The sequence below is a fragment of the Drosophila pseudoobscura genome, chromosome 3, assembly GCF_009870125.1.
Source record: "Drosophila pseudoobscura strain MV-25-SWS-2005 chromosome 3, UCI_Dpse_MV25, whole genome shotgun sequence".
NCBI classification, from domain to species: domain Eukaryota; kingdom Metazoa; phylum Arthropoda; class Insecta; order Diptera; family Drosophilidae; genus Drosophila; species Drosophila pseudoobscura.
The window spans coordinates 16,265,309-16,291,067 of NC_046680.1; the positions used below are offsets into that span (position 1 = coordinate 16,265,309).

Consider the following 25,759-nt stretch of genomic DNA (forward strand, 5'->3'; position numbering starts at 1 on the left):
CGGCAACGGCAAGGACACAAAGGTTAAGAGGGTAAAGAGACTCCCAAAGAGCCCAAAGGGTATACTCACGCTGGAACTGGTCACCTCCAGGGTGACATTGTTGGGCGGCTCCGACGGCGTTGCGGAGTACGTCTTCACCTTGATCTCGGCCGAGGGATCGCCCATGCCATTCCGATTGAAGGGCACCACACTGATCACGTAGTCCGTGTAGGCACGCAGCTCGGTGAGCAGTGCCTCCATGGCGGTGCTATCGTGGTACAAATCAGCTCCGCTTTCGTTCTGAAACGGGTTTAAAGGTTAGTCTGGGGCGACTATGGCATCGGGTGCGTGTCCCACCTCCGAGTAGTAGACGCGGTACTTGAGTATCTCTCCGTTGGTAACTGCCGGCTCCTCCCAGCGCACGTAGATCTCGCTGTGACTGCGCGCATGGCCCTCGAAGGCCCGCGGTGGTCCCGCTATGTTCACCTCCGGCTGGGTGCTGACCTCCAGCGGGGCAGAGGACTCGCCGCTGCCAAAGTTCGTGCCGGCCACCACACGGAACTGGTACGTCCTGCCCGGCAGCAGCGATTGGATGTTCACCTGCAGGTCGTCGTGCGATTTGGTCACCATTTTCTGCTCCCTAAGGCATCGAATGGGAAACGGAAAAGAGTTTTAATTTCGACAAAAGGATGCCAGCCAGACAGGCAGAAGGACTGGACTGGAATGGAGGTCTGTCAAAAGCAGGAAGCAATCAGACACCCACCTCTCGCTGTTGTTCATCTTGTAGTAGACCGTGTAGTAGACCACTTCCCCGGCATTCTGCAGGGGCTCCGCCCAGCTGAGGGTGACGAACCGCGGCTTGACTATCTGGGCGGCCAGGTCCCGGGGCTGGCTGGGCAGACGGGCCAGGAGTCCGCTGCCCAGACTCTTTAGTGGCACTCCACTGCCGGCGGCGGCATTGGCGTTGGCTTCCTGCTCGCTTGAATCTGCGGGGGACGCAAAATTGAAGGATGGGGGCAATGGCAATTGCAGCTTCTGCTGCTGCTGTGGCTGGGATTTCTTGTGCTTGTTGCTCTGCCAGAAGGCCAGTATTTTCTGGGGATCATCGCCGTGCTTGTAGGCAGCGATCAGTGCCTCCTTCGTCTCGTCATCGTCGTACTCGTCGTCATCGTCGTCGTCTTGGTCGTTGTCATTGTGGCCGTTGCTCTCCCGCCGCAGGGCGCTGGCCTCGTTCCGCTCAAAGTTGCGATCGTTGAGCGGCTGCTCGGGCCGTGAGGCCTTCCCCGAGTGCTGCAGGCTGTCCAGCAGGGTCTTGGAGTACAGGAGCCGCGTGGTCGGACCACTCTCCTGGGCACTGTCGTCGTCCCCGTCCTCGTCCTCGGTCGAGCGCAGGCTGGCCCCCGATTTGGTGCGCAGCGGCTGCTGCTCTACCGAGCTGTACGGTCGTCGTCGTTTCACTGGACTGTCGGAGGTCTGTAGGGACTTGGTGGACTGGCCTTGGGGTTTGCGTTGTTTGATTTTCACTTTTGGGACGGGATTCGGGAATGGATGGATGTCACGTCGCGTCGAGGAAATGATAAGCCAAGGAAAAGTGTCGAAAAGGAAACGGAAACAAAGAAGAACAAATAAAACAAAACAAAAGTTAATAAATTATATTGACAAAATTAATTTTATATCACATTTCTTTATTATTAATTGCTACCGACGATTCTCCTTTGCGATCCGATGGGGAGAGCGCACCAGTAACGGCTGGTATCGGCATCATCGATAATAATCGATTGTTTGGGCTGGGAAAGTATCGATTCCGTGAAGGCTTTTAGGCTTTCTTTCCGTTCTATTACAAAACAATTTAGAATAGCCCTAGACTATTGCACGACTCGTCCTCAGTGCTTTTTAGTTTCAAGACATTCAATTTATTTCAGAGCCATGCCAATGGGAAGACTGTCCTGTCCCTTGGTGCTCCACGGAGCTCCAGAAGCCTCCTTAAAGGTGGCACATATTATTGATTTATTTATTTTACTATTATTTGACATCAAAAACCATTAGATTCTTGAGGAATTACACGAAATGTATCTCAAAAAAGAAAAAGTTACAGGTGTAAGAAATTGTTTCAACGAAAATCGTTAATCGATATCGATAAATGGTTTTTTTTTTTTTTTTTGTAGGATTCTCTTGGGTTCTCTTCCCATCAATGAATCGCAAAGGAAATATCAATATTTTAGCACAAAATTCTACACAAAAAATATACAAATACACAACACAACACACAGACACACATGAAATCAATTTACAAAAGCAGGAGCACAATGAAAGGACAATGTTTGTACAAATTGAAAGGTCTGGAGGTACGTGGAGCTAGGCGTTCAATTTCGTAGTCATTTTACAGGCCGAATCGACAGCTGGACAAATACTGGACACCGGGCTGGGAGACTACATGTACATAGGGGGATAGGAGGGATGGGGGGCTATCTCATAGAGCCACTTACCTCCTGGTGGGACGACGCGTAGCCGGGCCGCTGCCTGGACACTGCCAGCGGCATTGGTGCCCACGCACTGGAACATCCCGGCATCGGAGTGGAGGAGTCCCAGGATGCGCAGGTTGTGGTCGGCCACCAGCTGCATGTAGTCGTTGGGGGTGACAAGGTCGCCGTTCTTCAGCCACCTGATGAGGGGCTTGGGCTTGCCCCGGATGGCGCACTCGAGCTCCAGCTCCTCCTTCTCGTGGGCGGTCTTGTCGCGCGGCGCCTGGATGAACTTGGGCGGCACCTGGACCTGCACCGTGGCCTGGGCGTCCAGGGAGTCGACGGTGTTGCTGGCCCGGCACTGGTAGTTGCCCGAGTCGATGTCCTCGGCACTGGAGATCTGCAGCGAGCCCGTGCCGATGATGGAGAAGCGCGAGTCGAGGTCGTTCAGGTCGAGCTCCTCGCCGTTGCGCAGCCACTTGATCTGCGGCTTGGGCACCCCGTTGGCCACACAGTCCAGGGTGACGGTGTCCCCCTCGCGGACGGTCTTGGGCGACGGCCCCACCAGGAAGGAGGGGGCCACCGCATGCTCGCCGCCCGGCTGCTCGCTCGCCGCCTTCTTGATGTTCAGATTGGTCTTGCTGCTCAGGCGGGAGACGCTGCCCGAGGTGACGTTGCACTGGTAGGCGCCGCGATCGGAGGCAACCACCTCGTCGATCTCCAGGGCTCCGTTGGGCAGCACCACCATCCGCAGCTTGTCCAGGGGCAGGGGCATGTCGTCCCGGAACCACTGCACCGAGTGCCGCACGCCCTCCTGCCAGCTGGCCTCGCCCACCATGCACCGGAAGTAGGCCGTCTGTCCCGGCAGCAGGTACGTCTCGATGAAGTCCTGGTTGAGGTCCGGCTGGCGGGCAATCGCCACCAGCGCCGGCCGGCTGAGCACGCTGCCCACTCCCTCGGCGGTGAGGAGGCACTGGTAGGCGCCGGTCAGGCCGCGGTTCTCCTCCACCGAACTGATGTACAGCGATCCGTTCTTCAGCTGCGAGCGGAAGGTGTCCCCCACGATGCCCAGGTCCTGGCCATCGGGTCCCCGCCATCGCACGGTCGCAGGCGTGGGCGTGGCCTTGCCCTTGCCACGGGCAGGCGCACTGCCGGAGCACTGCAGCAGCACCGAGTGGCCCTCGGGCACAACAGCATCCTGGGGCTCCAGGGTGAACGAGAGGGCTGCAACAACAACAAAGACACATTAATGGGGGGTTGGCTCATCAGGAAAGTAAAAGGGGGGCGAACACGGGTCGGGTCGGGGGTCTGGGCTGGGGACACGCCTCTGGGGCCGCCACTTGAGGCAGGGCAGGGCAGGGCAGGGCAGGCATCCTGCAATCTGTCAACTTGTAAACACGCCTCAATAATTGATGCTGTGCTGCAAAAGCCAACTGGATGGATGGATGGATGGCTGGATGGACGGGGGATGCCACGAGGGCATGCAAATATTTGCATTTCCACTTTGGCCCCGACTCGACTCGTGGGTGGTGGTTGGCGTTTGGTGCTGGTGTGGGAAAAGGTAAAAGGGGAGACGCAAGGGAGGCCGCCTGGGCCTGCCGGTGAATAAGCTGCTAACATGCTTCACTGTTGGCTCACAAAGAAGAAGCCCAGCGAGGCCAAGAGAGGTGGTTCGCAGTGCCGACACTTTTAGCCAGAAAGAAATCTAGCTTGCTCGAAATTAAAGCCAGAGCTTAAAAGGCTAAGAAAAACCAGAAGATTATTAAAAACTAAACAAGTAAAAAGCTTTCGCCCTTCGTTGGTGGTCCGCTCTCGCAAGGCGCTCTCTTTTGGGTTTTTATTTTGCTCAGCACAACAGAAAACTTTCTCTCTTCTCTGTCTGCCATCAAACAAGGCCTCAAAGCGCTCTCAGTAGTGCTGAGCGTAAAATAAGACCCGAAAGAGAGTGAGCAAAAGAGTAAATAACCACCGCAGAGATCGATCTGCCGTTTAGAATGGATACGAGGCGTGTTTGTTCTATAAAAGAACACCCAGATATGAGAGATTTGAGTTTAAATCATTAGAGATTGTCCAATTCCTCAAAATTGACTCCAGGTTGGGGGTTTTCCTCGGTCTTTACTTCCATTATTCGTTCCTCCGTCTTTTGATACTCATTTCCAGCTCTTTATTCCTGTCATCTCTGCTGCAGCTACCTATCTCCCTCTTTATATATGTACAGGAGTATATGTGTATATTTGAGCAGCCTTAATTAGGCATCGAATCGCCAGTCGCCAGTCGCAGCAGGAACAGATCCAGACATTCGAAGAGGCAGCCAGGATGTTGATGACTTAATTTACAAGATTTATCCAGCTGTGCAAAGGATTTGGGCCAGAATCATGAATTACGCATTCTCATTTCAATTCAATTCGGTTTATATCCTGGTTTAGCTATCCTTTTGGGCAGCAGTCAGTCTCCGGCACCTGCATCCTATTGCGGAGGGAAGGAGCCGCCTCCTATTCCCATTCCCGAGCGCATTTTCCGCATATTGACCGCACGTGAACTCGGAAGGAGCCTCCGACCGACCGAGTGGAGAGTGAAGAGCGGAGAAGTATGCCTGCAATTTATTCGCTTTGTTTTCCATTCCCGCACTCGGGCATTTACCCAAAGTTATGCGAATCGTGTGCACTCGCCAGGGGCCAGGGTTAGGGCTTATATGCACTCCGCTCCTGTCCAGCCGGGAGTCTATTAGGCCCTGCTGCGAGTGAGTGAGGGAGTGAATGATTGAAGTGGTCTCCCCCGTCCAGTTCTGGATGGAAAACAACTGCCGTAATGGCTTCCCCTTTGGAAATGTGATTTTAAATATGGTACCCCCCCCTTTTCTCTCAGTGCATGTGTAGTATTTCGAACATTTGAGCCCCGAGACGTGTGGCTTTTATGGTTATTGCTTTCGGCTCCTGTGCTCCGATGGAGCCGAACGCAAAGAACTATTTTTTCGGACCCCCTCCCCACCCCTGGAGGTGGGCGTGCATTCCACTTGATGAAATTGTATTTTTACAAACATTTTCCACTCTTATTACAGTCGGGTTTTAGGATGTGTTAGGGCAAGAAAAGGCCAGCAATTGATCCGAATATCCCTACATAAATGTCCTTGACTCGATTGGCACTAGCGAATGCTGCAAAAGCGAATATTGTGCATGTCGTGTGCATGACGCGCTACTTTCTTTTGGCATTCTCTCTTCTCAAAGGATGTTCTACTTCAATTTGCAGCTGCATTTCGACAGATTGTCGAAGATACATAAAAGAGAGAGAGGGAGGGAGGGAGGGACGGAGGGAGAGGTACCTGCATTATTATGGATACATTTCAATTCCAGCGACAGCCCGCATTTGCAGCTTCACTTTTTTTGGGTTTGTTTCGGGGTTGGTTATTCTTTTTTTTTTGTTTTAGCATATTCCATAATTATTCCAGAACGAGGAATTTCTGGCTATTAAGGCTGGCAGTTGGCTCTAAATCAAATGGAGACATCTCTTGCAACAATTTCGAGTTTTATGGCCCGGCCTCGGGCGGAGAGCAGAGAGCCAGCAGGGAGCTCGATCCAATTAAAAACTTTATTGCTCGAATTGATTTTTATTGTGCACTTCTTTGGCATCTGCCGGTGGGAGGGAGATACAGAAAGGGGGGAGGAGGAGGAGGTATCTCTATCTAGAGATAGATTCAATTTCGAAAGTCCAAAAGGGAAAGAACCAGGGAGGGGGGAGAGAGGGGAAAGTTGGGCATACAATGAGGTTATCTGTGCTCCCAAATACGAAAAATTGTGTCAATTGATTTCACTTCTCTCCTCCTCTCTTTCTTCTCTGGCTATCTATCGGATGGTTTTAATTATGAAAATGAATGGAATAGCGACCACCACGCACTGATATCCGATTGACTCCAATAAATAAAACCAATAATTCATAAAATTATACACAAAGGATTCGCATTCAAGTGGTTATTGTTGTGGAAATTTAATTTGCTTTTGGCCTCATAAAAGCAGAACCCAATTATGGCTGTCCTTTCAGCCATCCTTTTTGTACATTTGTGATCTTTGAACCATTATTCGAGTGGTTTCTCAGCTATGGAAAGAACTCAAATAATACTGAGAAATATCTTTATTTTATCTTTGGATCATTTAATATTTTTAAATAATTTTTAAAGAACATTTTTAAGCCTTTAATCATTTAAAAACGACTCGTAATGTTAGTCCTCTCTCTCTCTCTGTCTCTGTTGCTCTCCTTCCAACAACGAAGCACCATCCGGCCTTTACTGGAAGAGGGAAGAGGGCTCCTTCTGGCCATCCCAATTCTGCCAGCTTATGGACAATATAATTCTCTTCAATTGAAATAAATTCAATGTGAGGTGTGCCAACACTTTTGTACAACAAATTCTATGACATTTTTCTTAAAAAAAAAAAATGTAAAAAATAATGAAATAAACTCAAGCTTTGAAAATAACCCAAATTTATAGAAAATGGATTAATTTATCGGATAAAACTAATTTTCTTTTGAAAATCACGATGGAAAAGCTCTGAAAACAGCAGTAACCTGGACCTGGAATCTGGACTCTTGATCTCTATATCTCGAATATAGGGCTTTCTTCTGGCTGTTGCACGGATCTAATATGCCCCGTCAGAAGGTACGAACAATCCCCAGCCGTCTGCTGGTAAATACTACCACTGGGAACCCCCATCTCCCCCTGATTTTTTGTTTGCCAAACTGTCGTTCGCCTTCGTTTCCTTTGTTTCCTGCGGCAAAAAGAGTCAGAACAAAAAAAAGTACAAAACCCTTTTTGCAATATTTGCATTATGCACGTCTGTGCACCCACCATTCCATCCATTCCATAAAATAAATATAAATGCACGAAAAATATAGCATTTAAAGAGCGAAAAAAGCTTAATTAAGAGCGAAAATTTAATGAATTGACTATGAATTAAGTTTCGGAAATTCTGAAATTGTTCTGTGGCTGTTTGGGCCTCAATTGCCGTTCATTGAATCAAATTAAACAATTATAATTTAGTCAGATTTGTGCGTTCGCTTTCGTAGAAATTCCGACTTTTAAATGGAAGAAAGACGCAACGCAACGAGAGAGAAATGCCTTAATTGAGTTTAATTGTTGCAACAACGGACCTACGGCCGGTCTTTGGGTCGAGTCGAGTCACGCAACATCCATTTACAAAAGATTAACAAATTCAAAAACGAAAAAACAAAAACCCACAAAAAAAAAAAACGGTGGGAGGCTTCGATGCAACGAGAAAGGAAGCTGGAGACAAGAAAAGAGAGTAGCAGATACAAGATACAAGATACATGAATATTTATGATATTCCAATGAATTTGCATATTTTACGATTTTTCTCTGTGCGTTCGGGCAGGGGGGAAGGGGGGCCCACCAGTGGCGACAGTTTGGTGTCTACTATGCAAATGTTGTCTCTCTCGCTGCCACATGCAACACGGAGTCGATAAAAAATTAGCAGTTCACAAGAAAAAACACAGAGACATTGTAAACATGGCACATCTCGTAGATTGTGGCCGCTGGATGGATGGAAAATGCTTTTCGAAACTGGATCAACTTGGTCTGCTCTCCCCTCCGCACCGCTCCATGGCATAATATCCCAGTCAAAGAGCTAATTGCACTCACATTTGCGATGCGATGCCGGGAAAGCCAATCAAATTACCATATGGCCAAAAAAGCCAGAGAAAACTCCCTAAAAGCAGGGGGGAGGCTGCAGCGGCACGCAAAAGACGCGCACAATTAGGCAGAAATTTCCACTTTTCCAATGAAACGAGCCAGCCAGAAAATATCTTAAATGAGAGGAAAAGCAACAGAAATCTCGCATATCATTGGGCCACGATCGGTGGAGGGGCGTAGCGGGGGAGGGGGAGCAGGCCATTAGAGGCAGCTAATGGTGGCACCTTTTAAGGTTAAACTGGGCAAGCGGCCAGGCCAGAGGAGCCTCCTCTCCGACTGCTTATCGCCTGGCCAAATTTATGCACAGCCGCCAGACTAAGGGTTAAGCAGCGAGAGAGAGAGAGAGAGAGAGAACGAGAGCTATCTAGACCAGGATACACCCTGCACTGCCTGCACTACTTGCACTGCTTGCTCCCCTATAACAGTCATGGCACAAATAATAGGAACGGCATTGACTTTCAGCGCAAATTTAATCCATGAAAAATCCGAGAAAAATCTTTAAAAAATAACCTATCCATGGCCGTAACTATTTGTTTGATTTCTAGAGCACTCCCAGAGCAAACTTGGTATCATTATTGTGTGGATAATGTGTCACCGGCTAAGACCTCCCCTCATTACCATTCATGATTCCAGGGTATGTATTTTTCAGCGAAAATCGCCATAGAAATATCTAAAGACTTTGCAGCAGCTCGGCTGCATTTGCATTTGCATTCGGGCCAAGAGACTCTTGCCACCGCTCCACTATCGAAATGTTGCATCGCACGCTCACGCCACATCGCCACATTGCGGCGTTGGAGGAGCCCCAGAGGAGCAGCCACAGTCACAGTCCCCTCCCCCTCGCCATCGATTGGCTTGCCAATGTTGATTTTCCGTTTGGTTGGACCCTCCACCCCCCTGGCCACAAAATAAGAGGAAAAAACGCAAATGTATGCAAAGAGAAAAGAAAAATAAATAAAAATTTTGCAAACGCGAAACGGAAACTGCATCGAAAACGACTCCAGCGTGACCTCTTTTCCCTTTGCCCCATTCGGGCGCACTCCCCCGCACTCCTCAAACTGCCGCCAGCCTTGTGCGTGCCCAGCACCCCTCTGCTGCTGCCACCCCCCGCCCCCATCAGAAGGATTTGTGGGGGAAACGCAGCAGAAAAAGAAGGCAGCGAAAATCGTATGAATATTTAATTGGCGAGTGACTTACGACCTACGACCTACGACGGGGGATATAGAGAAGCTCTAAATCCTTCTCCCTTGGCCATACCTTAGCCTTTATTCAATTGAACGATTTTAACGATGAATGATGAAATGCTCTGCCACCAAATTGGATTCAAGAAGACACCTTTTACCTGCCACTCAATGAGCTTCGGTCCGCACCGCTCCATTCCGGCACTTTTAGTGCTGTCCCCCCAAACCCCCCGCGCCCCTTGGTGGCATCGATCGATTGTCACTTTCGTTGCCTTGATTAACACCTTATGCGACACTTTTTCTTTTTCTTTGGCCACTAACGAAGCCGCAAAATGGCCAGACAGTGAGAGAGAGCAGAGGAAAACCTTTTATGTAGAGTGGCGGGGCGGCAGACGGGCCACAGGATGGGGCCGTGACACTGAGAGCAATACGGATTTAAATTCAAAAAGCACCAGGATGAAGTCTAAGCCGCAATCTCGCCAATCCCCCCACACACAGCCACACACACACAGCCACACAGATAGGAGGGCATACAGCCTGCACAAATATAATTATAAACGTCTGCCCGGCCATTAGGTGGCAGTGCCAGGAGCACTTGATACTCCACCCACAGCTTCCAGGAAGTGGCTGCGACCCACTCCGTGCAGGATATATATAGCGCCTCCCTTTGCCTGTCTGGCATTTTCATGGAAATTGTCGCACTCAAGTGAAAACATCAATGGACATTGAGGCAGGGGATGGACTTGGGGGCTGGCATGTGCTTTGATTCTGATTCCGATACCGATTCTGTTTTTTCCTCTCATTTCGATTGGCCACGCCCAAAAGGCAATCCACTTTGATGACTTTAGTGCCCCCGCCGCATGCCACCCCGCATGCCCCACCCCATGCACATTTCAATTATGCTAATTACAAGCGACCATCGAACACCTAATGGCCAGGGGCGAGGATTTGTGTCCTACTTGGTAAGGGCCCTGCCCTGCCCCCAAAAACCCGCAAGGGAGACTCCACTTGCCTGCCCTTCCACCTTCCACCTTCTGTGTCTGTCTGTCTGTCTGTCTTCCCCCCTTTGTTTTGTCATTGAGGCATTGCGGTTCGGCTGTTAATTTATGGGTTCTGCCTCTCAATCCCAGGACAGAACTTCTTCCGTTCCGCCAGAGATACGCAAACAAAAGGTTCCTTTTCTTGGAGTTTCTTTTGGCGCAGAAAGCAGGCACTACTCCTGATGTCCTGTCCTGGCATTGTCCTCACAATGAAGTGCTCAAATTACAGGCGGATACCCTAGATCGTGTACCAGCATGTCTGCAGCATAAAGCTGTCTACAACAATCCGATAATCAAATTTTATTATGCAGAACAGAGAGAGAGATTTCTTTTCTTTCCTTCCCTGCTTTTTTTGCTCGAGAATAGTTTGCGTGTTGAGGCCGCAAAGTGTCATAGAATAGATGTGGGATGTGTAAGAGAATAAATCATTCCGTGTTGTTGCCTGCCCCAAGGCCTGTGGCCGGGAACAAAGGCTCTGCTCTGCTCTGCATACAAATTGAGCGAGAAGCCGAATCTCTGGTGGTGCCGCAGACGTTGCAAGGTAGCCGCTCTACAGTCCTACAAATTTGCAGCCTTTTGAACTGCCTCCGGCCTTAATAATGCTTAAGCCATGTAATAAACGCTCGAGTTTTTGGGCAAACAACATCGCAAGGAGCCAGAGCCAGAGCCAGAGCCAACTCCTTTGCCGCAGGAGAGTGAGTGGCTTAGAAGTGAGCTCCTTAGAGGCCATGGATACGCGTGCTCCTCAACATAATTAAAGTTTTATCAAGCCACGCAGTCATCTGGCAGTCTCCCAGAGGGAGCGAGGAGGGAGTCTAGCAGGAATGCAGCTGCCTCTTGCCTCTTGCCTCGACAAACTTCATCTTTTATTCAATTTGTTGCCGCCGTTCCTTGGCTTAGGGCCCTGGGTCCCAGCATTTCTCTGCAACTGCCGCAACTGTTGCCCATTCCGTGTACATATATGTATATAGGGGAGGGGGAGGGGGAGGGGGAGGGGGGGTATGTATCATCCTCTCCATTACCATCGCTATTCATCATCGTGCAATTGCAGTTATGTCATTCTGGTTCACTCTTTTGTCGGGCTTCGTCTTCGATTTCAATCAATGTGCAGCAGCTTATTGAGCAGCTCCGCTCCCCCCTTTCCCAGTTTCCCCGCCTTCGAGTCTTGGCTTTTGTCTCGTACTTTTTCCCTGGAAAAGCCATTGAACAGAGAGCCTGCCTTTAAGCCTTCGCCAGTTTATGACGCGTCGCTTTCAATGAGTTCGTGCCTGCCACCGATGAGGAGGATGTGGCAGCTGCTGTTCGAGTGCAGATTAAATGGAAAATTGCTTGGAAAATACAAATACAAGAAAGGCTCCAGTTAACTCGACTCGCAGATTACCCAAGCGTTGCCCTTGCCGTTGCCGTTGGAGAAAATCAGAAATAATCAATCACCGATTAGGTCTTAACCTTCGGGATGGATCGAAGATTTACCTGCAAATAAAGGAAGCGTAAACGGGGGATAAGTAAATGCTGCGAAATTGGGACTATATTTTGTAGATTTCAATTCAAAAGTAAAAAAAAAACCCTTAATGAGTCCGCAGTATCACTCCCACGAGTGGATTCGTGGCAGTTCAATAGTTTCGATCACAACGAATCAATTAATCAATTTTATTTTAAAGTTACAAAATAAAATACACTCAAAAAAAGAAAATAAATCAAAATAATAGAACAAATAAATCAATATAGTAGAATAAATAATTAAAAATAGTAGAATAAATAATTAAAATTTTGTAAAAACAATTATAAGTATAAGCTTTTCTAAAAATATTAAATGATATTTTTAGATTGAAGTAAATGGCTAGCTTAATAAACAAAAGTGTAAACTTGTAGCATGAAAATAAATAAATAAATAAATATAAAAAAAGGGAAATATAAATTTAGATCTTTATATTTCTCTTATTTTTTTATTTATTATTATTTTTGTTGTGTTAAGTTTACACTTATTTTTACTCAAAACATGCGAGCGATAAGTGCAAATAATCCCTAATTACTGAAGGACTTGTTGTCCATAGAAACATAGAGAGAATGGTGCCTGGACATCCCTCTGCCACTGCCTCTGCCCCTGCCACCCAGTGAATGGATCAAAAAGAAAGGTTAAAGGAGCTTGCTTCGAAGAGTGTCCAAAAGGAACGAGTGCAGGGTTCATGCAGGGTACTCGAGTGTCCACAAACACATACATACATACATACATACATACATACCTATGTATGTACACATGCATAACCTCGATTTGTGCATAACATAACCTCAATTCCTTTTATGTTAACAGGCCTCCCGCCCACTTCCCCCATGCCCCATGCCCCCCCCCACTAGCTGAACATTCATTTTGTTACATGGAAATCGATAAAGAGTGTTCGATTACAGGCCTGATAAGATATGATGTGGGTACCACACACACATAGATATGCAACATTTTGGGGCGGTACAAAAGCTGTACCTGCTGCCGCCACCCCGAAGCGACGACGATAGCCGCTGATGATAACTGTATCAAAACTGTGTCAAAGAGCAGCTGCCAATGGAAATCGAAATTATAAATCAATTTGCAGGCCTTCGGAGGGGCTCTCTGATCTCTCAGCGATAAGATTGTCGGGGCAGGCAGGGCGGGGGCGGGGCGGGGCGGGGCAGGGCTTTAGCATAATTACGCGACACCCGATTCGGAAGGGGCAGGGAAAGGCAAAGGCAAAGGCAAAGGAAAGCCTAAACGTATGTGTGGAAGGGGCAACTTAAGCGGCTTACCAGAGACTAGATATAGACCCTTTAGACCCTTTACATAGTTTGCCGCCCAATGCCTCACGAGCGAAGCAGCACGCGAGTGTGCGGCGTGCGGTGTGTGTGTTCCTACGTGATGTTTTAATTAAAGCTACAAAGACACACAGATACAGATACAGACACAGACACAGAAACCACGACGACTGTCCGGTCAGAGTGTCGCCAGGCAGTCGGTCATTAACTTGTCTGGAGGCAGACGCTGTACAGTCAAGCCTGCCTAGGCTGAAAGACTGCTCTTTGAGAACACATCAAAGACGGTTTGCAGTCAGTCATCCTTGGATTTGCACCAATCTATAGTTCCTAGACATCTATATGTCTGATCTGATATCTATGCCGACGCCCCTCTGGACCCTATATTTGAAGAACACGAAGAACTTCTTTGTGGGTTCTTTGAAGGCTTCTTTCAATATCTCCATCCTTCCAGCCTTCCAGCGCGATTGAAGACACTAGAGATCCAGCCCAAGAAGGTAATCACCTTCGTAGAAGGACGAAAAGATAGTCACCAAAATGGCTCTGGACTTGATTCCAGGCGGAATAGACACCATAAGAGTCTCCAGAGTCTCTGTAGATTTCAACAGAAAGCTTTAAAGATATACTTTCCACTTTCCAGATATCGAAGGCGGTTCCGAGGAGGCATTACAACCAGCAGAGGAGGGTACTTAAGAGAGTATCTATATGCATCGATAGGTATCTTTGTTGCATCTCAAGGTACAGCCGTATGGTTGGTGGGTTCTACGGCAACAAGTCGGGGCCGTAAAAGAGTTGATTGCTGGTGAATTTTATTCGCCACACGGGTACGAGCATAAGCCCCAAAGACCATTCGAATTTAAGCGAATACAAACGAGTAGTTTGCATGACCGCCACGACGAAGGCACAGCTCAATAGGGAATTCGGAATCCTGGGTGTGGTGCCGCAACCGCTACTGGAAATCCGTAGCCCCCGCATTTAATTGCGGCAATCAAATGGGGTTTACGGGGCGTGGTCACCTGGGAAATTTACCGCTGCCTCGCCATACATCATTTCGTTGGGGCTTTAATTTGACACATGATGTGGCAGTCCCCTCCCCTCCCATCCCCATCCCCATCCCCACCCGTCCCGTCTTATTTGCAAAATGGCCGACACAGTTGTCTAACAAAATGGCCGCCCTGTCGCTTCCGCCTCGCTCCCGCCCCTACCCGGACCCCGGGCCCTCCCCGCACAAAGTTCATTGGTTTCTGAGCGGCATTTTTCACTTGTTCTGGCAAATGACTTTGGCCACATGCTGGGGCTCCTTAACAGTGTCTCCCACACCCCCCCTCCCCCCCTTTCCCGACCGACGGGGAAAAAGTCTCTAAGCTGGGGCTAAGTTGGTCGCTTTTCCGCTGCCGGCGTTGCCTTTGCTTTGTCCTTTGGCATCCTGGCTACGACAACGGTTGCCGGCTTGTTGCTCTGCGCAACTTTTGCATTATGAAATTGTAAATGTAGCCAGGCACCCACCCACCCACCACCCCTTCCCCCCCAGGCATGCCAGAGGGAGGACAAGAAATTTACACTGTGCAGCCTCACACGCATCAGAGCCATCCTCCACCGACTAGAATCCTCTTCCGATAGTCCTTTTCGATAGATACATCGATGTTTTGTCGGAAACAAACTTCTATTTTTCGCATTTATTCACTTTAATCTAATAAATGTGTCGAATGCCCAAGAACAGTCCAAAAACAACAAACATGTCGTGGGCACAACTCGGCCTGCCCACCGCTGCTTTACACTCTCCATTGCTGGATCTCGTGCCTTTTGTTGGACAGTGTTATTACGCATCAGTTCTGTCAGCCCAGGGAGGCTGTCCGAGCGGGGGGTAGGAAAAACCGATTTGCAGTCGGAAAAGCAAAGAAAAACAGCAGAGTTTTCACCCCCCTTGCAACGAATTTTATCCATTTGGTTTCTGGTTTGTGTGAGAATGTGGCATAAAGAATTAAATTCGTATCTTTTGTTCAAAGTTTTTGCGCATTACTTATCGAAGGAACTGCGATTAATTCGAGTCAAACGACCGACGGGTATCTGCATCCCAGCCAAGGATGTCTGGGCAAACCTCAGGGTGGCACATTTTCAAGATACATTTCAAATGATACTCAAATACCGCTTAATCGATTGCACCTTTCAGAATCCACTCGAGTGCCACTAATATTTCGAGAACTCAATCGTTTCCTGACCTACTATATCTCTGTCCCATTCGAGTTGAGAGGTCAGTGTCGTTGTCCCCTGACCTCTGGGTCTCGCGCCCCCTTAAATCGAAAGATTTTATTGAGTTTGTTGCTGATCTTAATGAGATTTTATTATATTTTTAGCAGGGAAAGGTGCAACCCTCAAACCTCAACCCTCAATCCCTGTTCCACCCCCAACAGATGGAGGGTGGGTGCAACATCCAGCTGAGAGAGAGAGAGAGAGAGACGAGAGTCTCATAGCAAATCTTAGCCCGACTTAATACGGGGATTATCATCCACATTAATATCCAAGTAAGAGTAAATGGTCCCCCTCCACACACCCTCGCTGATTATTTTGATCTCGAACATGTAGCTGCCCTTGGGTAGAGGGACTTTGGCGAACATTTGATCATCCAGAACAAAGTCTTTCAGGATAACATCGTGCTGTAAGGAGCCAGAGCAAAAGGAGAGTCACAAAATCCCATGGAGAGTGCATTCGTGGCACTCACATTGATGGGGCAAGTGTGGTTCACGTTGATGAAGGGCAGCATTGCGCCGTAGAAGTAGTAGAAGACGTTGAGGGGATTCGGGTGCTTCATGTAGTGGCAAAGGTCCGCGGTGACGTTGAACAGGAACGGATGGTAGCCGGAGAGCTTTTGAAAGATGCTGAAATTGATGGACACCTTCCGAACTGGTAGTTTGAGCAATTTCACATGGACATTGGCTCCGATAATGCCACGCCCCAGCACGTTCAGGCGGCAGACAAGCGCCTTCGCATACGATGGATCCCGCGTTACGCATTTAATGTTCGTTTGGCGTGTCCTGATGTCCCCGAAAGCAGCCATTAGAGCCCCCGCCAGGAGCACCGATATCACTGGGAACCTCATGGGTAGAGCGTTGCTCCCAAAATGAATGCTTCCGATCGCAGGGAGGTATCAATTAGCCCGTTGCAAAATCATTAGTAACGAATCGTGATCGTTGAACTGTCACTAAACGCCCTTCGATCGGATATCTAACCATTCAGGTACCCGTTTAATGTGTGTTTAATAATGTGGTGGCGCAGTATGGTAAATCGCTATTATTGTACCACATGGTCATCCGCATATGTAACTGCGTTTGTACATACATATGTATATTTATATTCTCGCACACGGCAGCAGCCCAGGCGGCTGTTCTCTCTTGTCTTTATCTCATCTCGCGCCTTTCTTTTCTTCCTTCGCTTTCGCTCTCGCTCTCTCGAGCTGTCGCGCTCTTGTCGAAGCTTCGGTTCGGCCCGCCTGCCGTTGGACTTCGTCTTATTCTAGCTCGTGCAAAGCGACACCGTCTTGGACCGACCGCCCGCGTCATCAAACGACATCGGCTTTGCACCGACTCGTCGTGCTCTCGTGTTGCATCTCTCTCTACCGCTCTTTTTACATGCACATATTACAAACACACAAGCGTTCTCCTTTTTGGCCCTTCACACATCGTGTAGTCCCCGCAGTCCCCGATCCGTTGCGGTTATTCTTCCCCTCTTATTCCCCTCCCTCTGCTCCAGGACCTAATTCTGGACATCGCGCTGGATCTCGAGCTCCCAGTATTGGCTCGGTGGAAGGAAAAATGTCCCCCAAATCAGATCAAATACTGTACTGGATTTTACTTTGCTTTTTAGGCTACATTCATCCCCCTGCAAGGGGTTGTTTTCCTCTCTACTTATTTTCCATGCGCTTTGACAAACCGTAATCCCCGGCCTGTAAAAATACGGATTTAATTCCATTTTCCATATTTTATAGCCCTCCCTCCGAAGGGGAAATGAGAAATGGTTCTCCACAGTGCTAATGGCCAGTTGTTAAATTTTCAAATTGATCTATGAATTTCACAGTCGGCTGCTATGCCATGCCCCACGCCCCACGCCCCATGCCGCATGCCTCTCCCCACCGAATTTTCGTTTGAAGTTTCGTTTTTGGAGAACGGAGGGACGTAGTGTCAAAGAACTGGAGCTGAAGAATATAAATTTATGATTTATCGAAAGTATATGCCGTGCCCCCTCCACAGGAAGTTCCCCTCAAATGCCACTCGAATGGGGAGTTTTTTCCAATTTTACAATCGCTGGAGCATGTTTTGAATAGTTCTTTAGCGTTTGTGTGCATATAAGGAGATCAGATCGGATAGCATCCCCACCACTACTCCCCCGCCTGCGCACCGCAGAACCCCGACAGATGTCCCAGAGAACAGCTGTTCAGAGAGTCCTGTGCGAGTCAAGGATTCGAGTGAGAGCGTCGGAAAAACTTTCGAAACAACTCAAGTTCTGTTCTACGCGTTCTGTATATCCAGTATTTTTGTTATAATTAAACAGAAATTAGCAGGGAAGCCAAGGCGGAAGTTCAACAGCTGTGACCTAGGTGTCGGAAGAGCAGAGACAGAGCGGGCCCTAAAAATAGCTGAAAATTGAAAATTAATGTCAGCCGCGCTGCCCGCGTGACACTCCTCTCTCCTGAGTTATGTGTGGGTTAAGTGCTGCTGACAGATTATGCCAATGCCAGGGAAAGATGGGCAATACATACATACATATGTACATACGAGGGCGGTCCGAATTGTTTCCCTCCATGAACTACGCTCAGAATCTCTTCCTAGCTCGAAGCGGAAGATATATTCCCCAAAAGAGGAGGCTATACCCATTGTAAGCATCCATTTGTGGGGGCTGAATAGGTGGGAGCATCGCCTTGAACAGTGTATTGACTTCGAAGGAGAATAATGAAATAGAAACATTTCGGACCGCCCTCGACTGAGAGAAGCAGATAGTGGCAGCGTTTAGTGATAGTTCACCGATCACGATTCGTTACTAATGGTTTTACAACGGGCTAATTGATACCACCCTGCGATCGGAGGCATTCATTTCGGGAGCAACACTTTACCCATGAAGTTCGCACTGATATCGGTGCTCCTGGCAGGGTTTCTAGTGGCGGCCTTCGGCGGCATCAGGACACGCCACACGAACATTAAGTGCGAAACGCGGGATCCGTCGTATGCGGAGGTGCCTGTCTGCCGCCTGAACGTGCTGGGGCGTGGCATTATCGGAGCCAATGTCCACATTAAAGTGTCCCAACTACCGATTCGGAAGGTGTCCATCAATTTCAGCGTCTTTCAAAAGCTCTCCGGCTACCATCCGTTCCTGTTCAACGTCACCGTGGACCTTTGCCACTACATGAAGCACCCGAATCCCTACAATGTGTTCCACTACTTCTACGGCGCAATGCTGCCCTTCATCAACGTGAACCACACTTGCCCCATCAATGTGAGTGCCCCGATTGAAGCTGCCATTCGACTGACTCTCCTTTTGCTCTGGCTCTTTGCAGCACGACATTATCCTGAAAGACTTCGTTCTGAATGATCAAATGTTCTCCAGAGTAGCCGGGCCCAAGGGCAACTACATGTTCAAGATCAAAATAATCAGCGAGGGTGTGTGGAGGGGGACCATTTACTCCTACATGGATGTCAACGCGGAAGACAATACCCGTATTATCCCCTCGGGATAGGATTCTTCTATATAGGAATTTGGGAATATATCACGTAATTTTGAACTATAAAACTATCGACTCTTTCTCTCTTATTCTTGGTTTTTTTGATCACAGCTGGATGTGGCACCCACCCCATCAACAGGGGGGTGAACAGAGTTTGAGGATGCACCTTTTCCCTGATAAAAATCGAATAAAATCTGATTCAGATCAGTAATAAACAAAATAGAATCTATCGTGTGACACCGCCAACAGGGGCTAACAGGGGTCAATGACAATGTCCAGTGACGTCCCATTTCGAATCGGATGGAGAGCTACAGGTGAGGGAATGATTGAATTTCGGAAATATTAGTGACACTCGAGTGCATTCCGATAGATGCGATCGATTGAGCGGTATTCAAGTATCATTTAACTTTAACAAGCACCGATTTTGTTGCATAGTGTTTATTGGCGTTGCTCTCGAAGTAAAGAAAGAGAGAGAGGGAGAGAATACATAGCTGTACTTTAATTAACATGTGCTGAGAGGGAGCGAGAGGGAGAGGGAGAGGCAGGGAGCTGGGTAGCTGGGGAGAGGAACAGCTGTTGTGGCCTGCCAACTTTTCCCAAAAACAATATTTTCCATGTTTCTGCGTCTGTTTTTGCTGCTGCCTTTGGTGGTTGCCTAACAAATTAATTTCATATTATGTTTGCTGGCTGCTCCACCTCCTCCTCCTCCTCCACACCTATTATCACTCCCCTATCACTCTCCATACGATATAGTCCTGCTTCACAGTTAATTTGGCTCCGGTTACATGTGAGAGTGCACGGATATGTCCATCTCTCCCTCCACATCGCTTTGGCAGCAATTTCCAATTGAAATTAATGTTTTATGGTTTCAGCAGAGACCACACACAGACACACACACGAACACAGACAGTCGTACCATAAAGCGAGATAGATAGATAGATAGTCGGAGAAAGGGATAGCTGAGGGCTCGAACAACAGCTGAAGGAAACGTTTTGTGCCTTCTTCTAATGCCAATTTGCTATCGAGTTTCCTGAAAGTGACAAAAGAAAATACCAAACCTCTTCTGTCGTTCTCCCTCTCCCTCTCCCTCTTCCACTCCCTCTCTGGCTCTTTGTCTCGCCTTTGGCCACGGCAAATTGGACATTCTTCTTCAAATTTCCTGTTTATGCTCCATAAAATCCATTGATGCGTTTAATATTGGCAACTTGGCTGTTCCGTCTGCCTCTTTGATGGGGCGCCGTGCCAAGGAAGTGGCAAAGGAAGGAACAGCGTGCCATGTACGTGGTCTGGCATTCAAATTGATTGTTGGGGTATGCCACGAGTGGAGGAAACGTCTGGCATTTCTCTACCAGCTTTTCCCTGTTTGAGTCATCGTCGTTGACGGCGCACAGCTGTTGAATAGTCGCTTTCGTTTATCCTTTAACGAAGGCGGAGCTCCAAACGTTGGGGAATGCCCGAGAATGGTAACAAAACAACCACATACATGTCGTGTGCCTGATGACCAACCAACATTCGCCACAGATTCGGCAGCTCTGGGATTTTATTTTCATAATTATGCAATCCCAAGTATGGCTTTGCGGTGTAGGAGCGGGGGAGAGGGGGCGATCATAATTATTTATTTTTAATTTGTTTCGCATATCACTTGAAGTGGGCTCCGACCTGGTCCGGGTCTGCGATTATGCAACTTCTGTGTGTCTGTATGGCAGGCACCTGGAAAATGTTGCAGCAGCAGCGGCAGCCGTCGTAGTGGGGCATCCCACGCATGGTGCATGCCCCAGGCCCCGGGCCGACTGGCGCCTGCCCACATTCGGCGGCGGCATGGGGGGGAAAGGGGCGCTGTTAATTGAATTTTTTCGCCAAACTATTTGAGAATATAAAATAATAATAACAGATACCCCGAAAATTGTGCTGGAAAACAGGTTCAGTTCTCCTTCGATCCGATCCGATCTGATCCGAAATTTATGTCAATTTCCGAAAGTGTTAATTGCTCTTGACGTGGATTTATGTGCGGGGCACTACTTGATCTGCTCTGCGGTCCGACAGTCCGTCTCTGCCACAAGTGGGGCAAAAGGGGGCAGTCAGAGGACCGCAGGCCGGGGGTTGCCCGATTTACATTCAAATGCAATGAACATTCAAGCTATTTATTATGACATTAAGTGGATGAAAATAGAAAATATAATGAAAAATGGAAAATGTCAATAAAAAGCGAATGGGAAAACTTTTTCCCAATTTATGATTTGGTTGAAACTAATTTCGAATGATTTTCATGGCATTTTAATGCGTGGGGGGACTGGAGGCGAAAGTAATTAAAACAAACAATTTGATTTCCAAAGATAATCGAATTACAAATTTACGGAATTTAGTTTAATAGATTTTATAGATGATTCAAAAGATAATCTTTTAATTTCAATTCCTTTTAGACACTGTCTGATTTTCAATATAAATTTTCAAAAATAACCAAAGAAGAAGAACAAAAATCCAATTAAAGAATATCAAAAGTCTTCAGATTTTTAACTTTTTCTAATCTTCACAACAGACAAAGAAAAACTTAATTTGATGGCCATAGAGTTTCCAAAAATAATTATTTTCTTTTGCTGGAACACCCACACACTTTTGTTGGGTGTGTCGAGGGGCAGGGGGAAAACCCCTGATAAGACTGAGCCCCGAATTTGTGCGCTTTCCTTGGCAACAAATTATGAAAATGAAAAATGCCATCAGAGCAGCGTAAATCATCTGATTTTGACACGCATTATTATTTATCGCCTAGGTCGGCCCCAGAAAAGACGAAAAAAAAAATAAAAAGGGGGAAACAGACATAACTTTCGACTGTCAAGTGCATATCAGGTGGCAATAAAGGGATAGATAATAGCGAGAGATATTTATATATATGTATTTTTGGCAGAGTTAAGCTGGTGGACTGAAGGAGCGGAGGAATGCCCTGGCAGAGGGTATTATTATTTTTTATTTTCTTCTTTTTATTATTATGTATAAATTTTTTTTTTTTTTGTGTTATTATTATTTTTTGTATATTATGTATTATTTGTTATTTTCTTTTTATTATTATTTATTACTATTTTAAATCTTTTATTATTTATTATTGCATATTAAAATTTTTTGCACATTTTTATTTATTTATTACATATTACAATTTATATTAAATTTTCCTTTTATTATTATATTTTTATTTATTTATTTATTTTTAATATTTATTATATTTTGTTTTCGTTGTATTTATATTTCAGCCCTAGATATCCAGGGTATCCCCGAATGTTTCTGAAATTGAGGTATTTTCTTGATATCCCTGTTGTAATTCCACCAGATGTTCCTTGTTTGTGTCCTTGTCGCCAAAAAATCGTATAATACGAGGAGCCTTAATATTCCGACGCCCAACCGTATGGCAATGCCATAGTTTCAAGCACTCATCGCTCTCCCATTATGAATCATCCGCAGAGAGTGGAAATGCCATCATAGGAGCAGGAGCAGGAGCAGGAGCAGGAGAAGGAGCAGTCACAGCAGGAAGAGGAACAGGAGCAGGAACAGGAGCTGGGGGGGAAAAAAAACTGAAAACATTTGCCATCTGACTTCTGCCCCGAGTTCCCTTTTTATTTCTCTGAGTTTTATGGCATTCTATTTTAGCTCGAGTGCTCCCCACAGATCCCAATCCCAACCCCAGCCTCCCATCCCCCCAAAAGCCCTCGACGTCTCGACGTTTGGCCCCGTCAAAACAACATTTCTGTGTGTTGGGCAAACCGCAAAGAGTCAAACAACCAGCGACAACGACAAACAGCCACTATACATATATATATATATATATATATATATATGTGGATCTAAGGATATATAAATGTGTGTGTGTGTGTGTATAATAAAGTGAAGCTGTTGAAAGCCGCATTAGATGGGGGGAGGGGGAGGATGAGGTTGAGAGCGAGTATGAAAGAGAGGGTGCTGTGCTGGCTGATGAGGGAAAATTCTCTGTGTGGCAAGCGTCTGTTGCAAAATCGAAAAAATATTGTGCGTCCAGGGCAGGGACAGGGACAGGGACAGGGGCAGGGGCTGCAATAATGGACTGGGCCAACACAAGAGTCAGCTGAGCGGAGGGCGAGAAAAATCGATAAATGCTTCGAATGTATGAATTATGTGTCTGTGTCCCTGCCCCCCTCCCTGCTGCTTGCCCCGCGCCGTGGCCTGCTGCCATCGATGTGTTGTATCTTTGAGATTCAGCTTCGACTGCTGTGCCCGCCCGTGCAACGGGTTAAGTTCAAGTGGCAGCTCATTGCACTCCCAGCACGAGATAGTGAGAGGAGCATTTTCGCATTTAATCTTTGCACAGCAGTCGGCTCTCGGATTCGGCGCCCACACGCAGTCCGCTTGGATTTATCCGCTGTCCAGAGCGACAGCGGCGACTGGGGCGACTCTGCCCACACAGAGCAGCCATCGACAACGGCCAGGGACCACCGCTGGCCGGGCGACCAGTCCATGGACGGACGGCGACCAGTCGTCCCCAAAGTGCTGGAATGTTTTTGGCCAAACTCATATGCAAATATGTTACGAGCACTCGTCTGTCCCTCACCGGTTGAGATTGGGGGGTGGGACAGGTCCCCCCAGGAGCGTGTCGGAAGGGTAGTAAATCAATGGACGGAATGGAATATTCATTCATTTGGCCACTGTCTCTGTTTTCCATTGTGTCATCAAAATCCCCAAAACACAGCCACATTTTCCACAATAAAATCTCAGTTGTGGCAAGGAACCCTCCCCCCCAGCCCCCCCACACACACAGGACATACGAAACATTTTTGTGAACTAAAATAAGGGGATATAGAAATTTAGCAATAAATGGTTCTAACGGTCGTTTTTCCTCCATAAATATTCTTCCTAAGAGCAAAAACATTCAAATATCTCCAAAAGCTGCGCTTCAATCACAATCTCTTCAAATTGTTGTTTATTTACGCGCAAAACAAAACGAAAATCTTAATTAAAATTGAAATGTCAAAGGAAGAATGCGAATCTGATGAGGGGGCAACACAGAGAGAGAACTGTTGGACCTATAACCTACCGAGAGAGCTGCCACAACAAGAGGCAACTTTCATAAATAGAAAGCGTTTTTTTGGTGGATGCATTGCATATCCAATCGATGGACGGCGGAGGAGAGGGGATAGGAGATATGCCTGAAATAGTACTTGGGGAGAAGCAATAAATTCGTTATGCACACACACACACACATACACTCATACATATTTATGACAGCACGCACAGAGAGCGAGCCCCAACTGCAGGTCGAGCCCCGAGCTGGATTCCAAAAATTGACCCCCGAAAAAGTTATCTATAGATCGTCGGACGTCTGTTGTTTTCCTTCCAATGTGTGCGTGCGTGTCTCCCCCTATCCCTCTCTCTTGTTGTTGATAAATGAAAATTGAGTGCAACGTAAAAGCGACGTCCGATCCGATTCGATTCGATCCGATTCGAAGTTTGAGCTGGTGATAAGGCAATCAATAAAGCAAACACAACTCGAGGAGGTTTATTGAACCACAATCCTCCCCTCGCCATCCCTCCTCCTCCTCCGTGTAGTGGGGCAAGCCCCCGTCTGGTCGAAACGCAATTAAGTGAATTTTCATTTATTTATTTATTTTTTTCTGTTGCTGGAGTCCGCTTAGATTTTTGTTTATTTCTTGCTTAATGGTGATTTATGCTGCATAGCGGTACAGTACAGTCTAGGCCCTGCTCGAAAGTGGGCTTTTGGTGAATTGCCAGTCGAATGACGGGAATGAGTTGACTTATGAATCAGTTACAATCACATTTTGGATACCGATAATGCGGTAAATATTTGCAAACGACTAACGGGGGACCGTTGGAAACAGAGTCCCTAAGGGGAGAGAGAGAGAGAGAGTGAGAGAGCACAAACTTACCTGAGTGCAGGCGAAGTGTGTGGGGGAGAGTGCACACACACACACACACACACGCACCGGATTGGGTGTCAAGTTAAATATTTGTTGGAAAATATTTACCCAAGACTAATGCCATTCCTCAAAGAGAGTGAATGAGAGGAAGGGAGAGGCAGATAGAGGCGACGAGACGAGATTTGAAAGGGAATATTTGTGCGTGTAAACAAATGACAAACGTATGATGATGATGAAGATGGGAATGATGATGGTTGATGGCTGTCCCTGAACTTGTACTCCTCCTCGTTTCGAATTGAAATTCATTCTACATGCGAGAGCTCCAACGATTCTGATCTCTATAAATGATTTGATTGACATCAATAATTGCCTGTGTACATGCACATACATACATATGTATGTATCTCTGTATCTATGTATCCACGAGTAGGGCTACCGAGGGGCAGCAACGACAGTGTTTGCATAAAAAATAAACAGAGCTTTCCTGATTGACATTGAACGTTCCCATCCGAAGCATAATTAAATGCTTTTGCTTCGACCCCGAATACCCTGTAGTCCAAAGAAGGGTAAACGCTAAGAGATAGCTCCATTTAGCTCCATAGGAATATTTTGGACTATAAAGATTGGTGTATCATTCTCAGCTCTTCAGTGTTCTTTCGGGATTTTCCAAGCGTTTCCTTATTGCTGGGCATCCAGCCTTCGTTTCCCGTCTTCTTATTGCTTTGTTTTTTCTGTCCCTCTCTCTCTCACTCTGTTATTCTTTTTCAGATCTCGTCGCCATCAATCACGTTTTGGCAGGTCCACATGCTTTTTCTTTCAGTCTCTCCTCTATTCCTGTCTACGTGACTTCCCGTCTTCTCGCTTGCCCATTTGTCCATGAGCTTCGGCATTCTCTCTCTCGCTCCACTCTCCGCTCTCAGCTCAACTCTTCCTTTCGCTCTGCCTCCTCGCTGTTGTCATGTCAAACACCTTCTGCGAAAGTTCAAGTATGGAGTTCCCTCTCGTCTCGCCGCGCCT

At 47.2% G+C, this 25,759-nt stretch overlaps 3 protein-coding genes across 8 annotated transcripts in view; 1 reads left to right on the top strand and 2 right to left on the bottom strand.

Annotated features, from left to right (window-relative positions):
• Positions 1-25,759, bottom strand: part of fra (neogenin protein frazzled) — a 37,152-nt gene that overhangs the window by 4,130 nt on the left and 7,263 nt on the right. For 2 of the 6 annotated variants that reach the window (XM_015184827.2, XM_015184826.2), the window contains exons 2-5: positions 2,466-3,665; positions 743-965; positions 337-619; positions 70-279 (exon numbers count right to left, since the gene is read on the bottom strand). In XM_015184827.2, coding sequence (XP_015040313.2) covers positions 70-279; positions 337-619; positions 743-965; positions 2,466-3,665 — 1,916 coding nt within the window. Of the gene's footprint in view, positions 1-69; positions 280-336; positions 620-742; positions 1,503-2,465; positions 3,666-25,759 lie in introns of all 6 variants that reach the window. The other 4 variants (XM_015184828.2, XM_033377750.1, XM_015184825.2 and 1 more) reach the window with 2 other exon arrangements.
• On the bottom strand, positions 15,454-16,271 carry LOC6898696 (uncharacterized). Its single transcript, XM_002138665.3, has 2 exons — positions 15,858-16,271; positions 15,454-15,792 (listed from the first exon to the last, which is right to left on the bottom strand). Exons 1-2 carry the CDS (start codon positions 16,233-16,235, stop codon positions 15,616-15,618), a joined length of 555 nt encoding a protein of 184 aa, XP_002138701.1. The 5' UTR covers positions 16,236-16,271; the 3' UTR covers positions 15,454-15,615.
• Positions 18,245-18,866, top strand: LOC6898697 (uncharacterized). The gene is made up of 2 exons (XM_033377500.1): positions 18,245-18,628; positions 18,684-18,866. The coding sequence occupies exons 1-2, from the start codon at positions 18,245-18,247 to the stop codon at positions 18,861-18,863; spliced, it is 564 nt and encodes a 187-aa protein (XP_033233391.1). The 3' UTR covers positions 18,864-18,866.

Excerpts from the sequence above, each read along its gene's own strand:
- LOC6898696 (XM_002138665.3), bottom strand. The coding sequence starts at position 16,235 with ATGAGGTTCCCAGTGATATCGGTGCTCCTGGCGGGGGCTCTAATGGCT. Across the intron at positions 15,793-15,857 it reads ACCACACTTGCCCCATCAAT|CACGATGTTATCCTGAAAGA; the intron begins GTGAGTGCCACG and ends GGCTCCTTACAG.
- LOC6898697 (XM_033377500.1), top strand. The coding sequence starts at position 18,245 with ATGAAGTTCGCACTGATATCGGTGCTCCTGGCAGGGTTTCTAGTGGCG. Across the intron at positions 18,629-18,683 it reads CTTGCCCCATCAATGTGAGT|CACGACATTATCCTGAAAGA; the intron begins GCCCCGATTGAA and ends GGCTCTTTGCAG.